Source organism: Myotis davidii, unplaced genomic scaffold (genome assembly GCF_000327345.1).
Source record: "Myotis davidii unplaced genomic scaffold, ASM32734v1 C62289658, whole genome shotgun sequence".
Taxonomy (NCBI): Eukaryota; Metazoa; Chordata; class Mammalia; order Chiroptera; family Vespertilionidae; genus Myotis; species Myotis davidii.
In genome coordinates, this window is record NW_006341835.1 from 1 (window position 1) to 430 (window position 430).

At 63.7% G+C, this 430-nt stretch overlaps 1 protein-coding gene across 1 annotated transcript; it reads left to right on the top strand.

Moving 5' to 3' along the window:
• Positions 1-6: 6 nt before the first annotated feature.
• On the top strand, positions 7-424 carry LOC102766039 (ras-related protein Rap-2b-like; the record flags this gene model as incomplete). The annotated part of the gene is made up of 1 exon (XM_006777444.1): positions 7-424. A coding segment is annotated over exon 1 (340 nt), but the record flags the coding sequence as incomplete, so codon positions are not given.
• Between the last annotated feature and the right edge of the window lie 6 nt (positions 425-430).

Genomic DNA, 430 nt, shown 5'->3' on the forward strand with positions numbered 1-430 from the left:
TTCTACCGCAAGGAGATCGAGGTGGACTCGTCGCCGTCGGTGCTGGAGATCCTGGACACGGCGGGCACGGAGCAGTTCGCGTCCATGCGGGACCTGTACATCAAGAACGGCCAGGGCTTCATCCTCGTCTACAGCCTCGTCAACCAGCAGAGCTTCCAGGACATCAAGCCCATGCGGGACCAGATCATCCGCGTGAAGCGGTACGAGCGCGTGCCCATGATCCTGGTGGGGAATAAGGTGGACCTGGAGGGCGAGCGCGAGGTCTCCTTCGGCGAAGGCAAGGCCCTGGCCGACGAGTGGAGCTGCCCCTTCATGGAGACGTCGGCCAAAAACAAAGCCTCGGTGGACGAGCTGTTCGCCGAGATCGTGCGGCAGATGAACTACGCGGCGCAGCCCAACGGGGAGGAGGGCTGCTGCTCGGCCTGCGTGA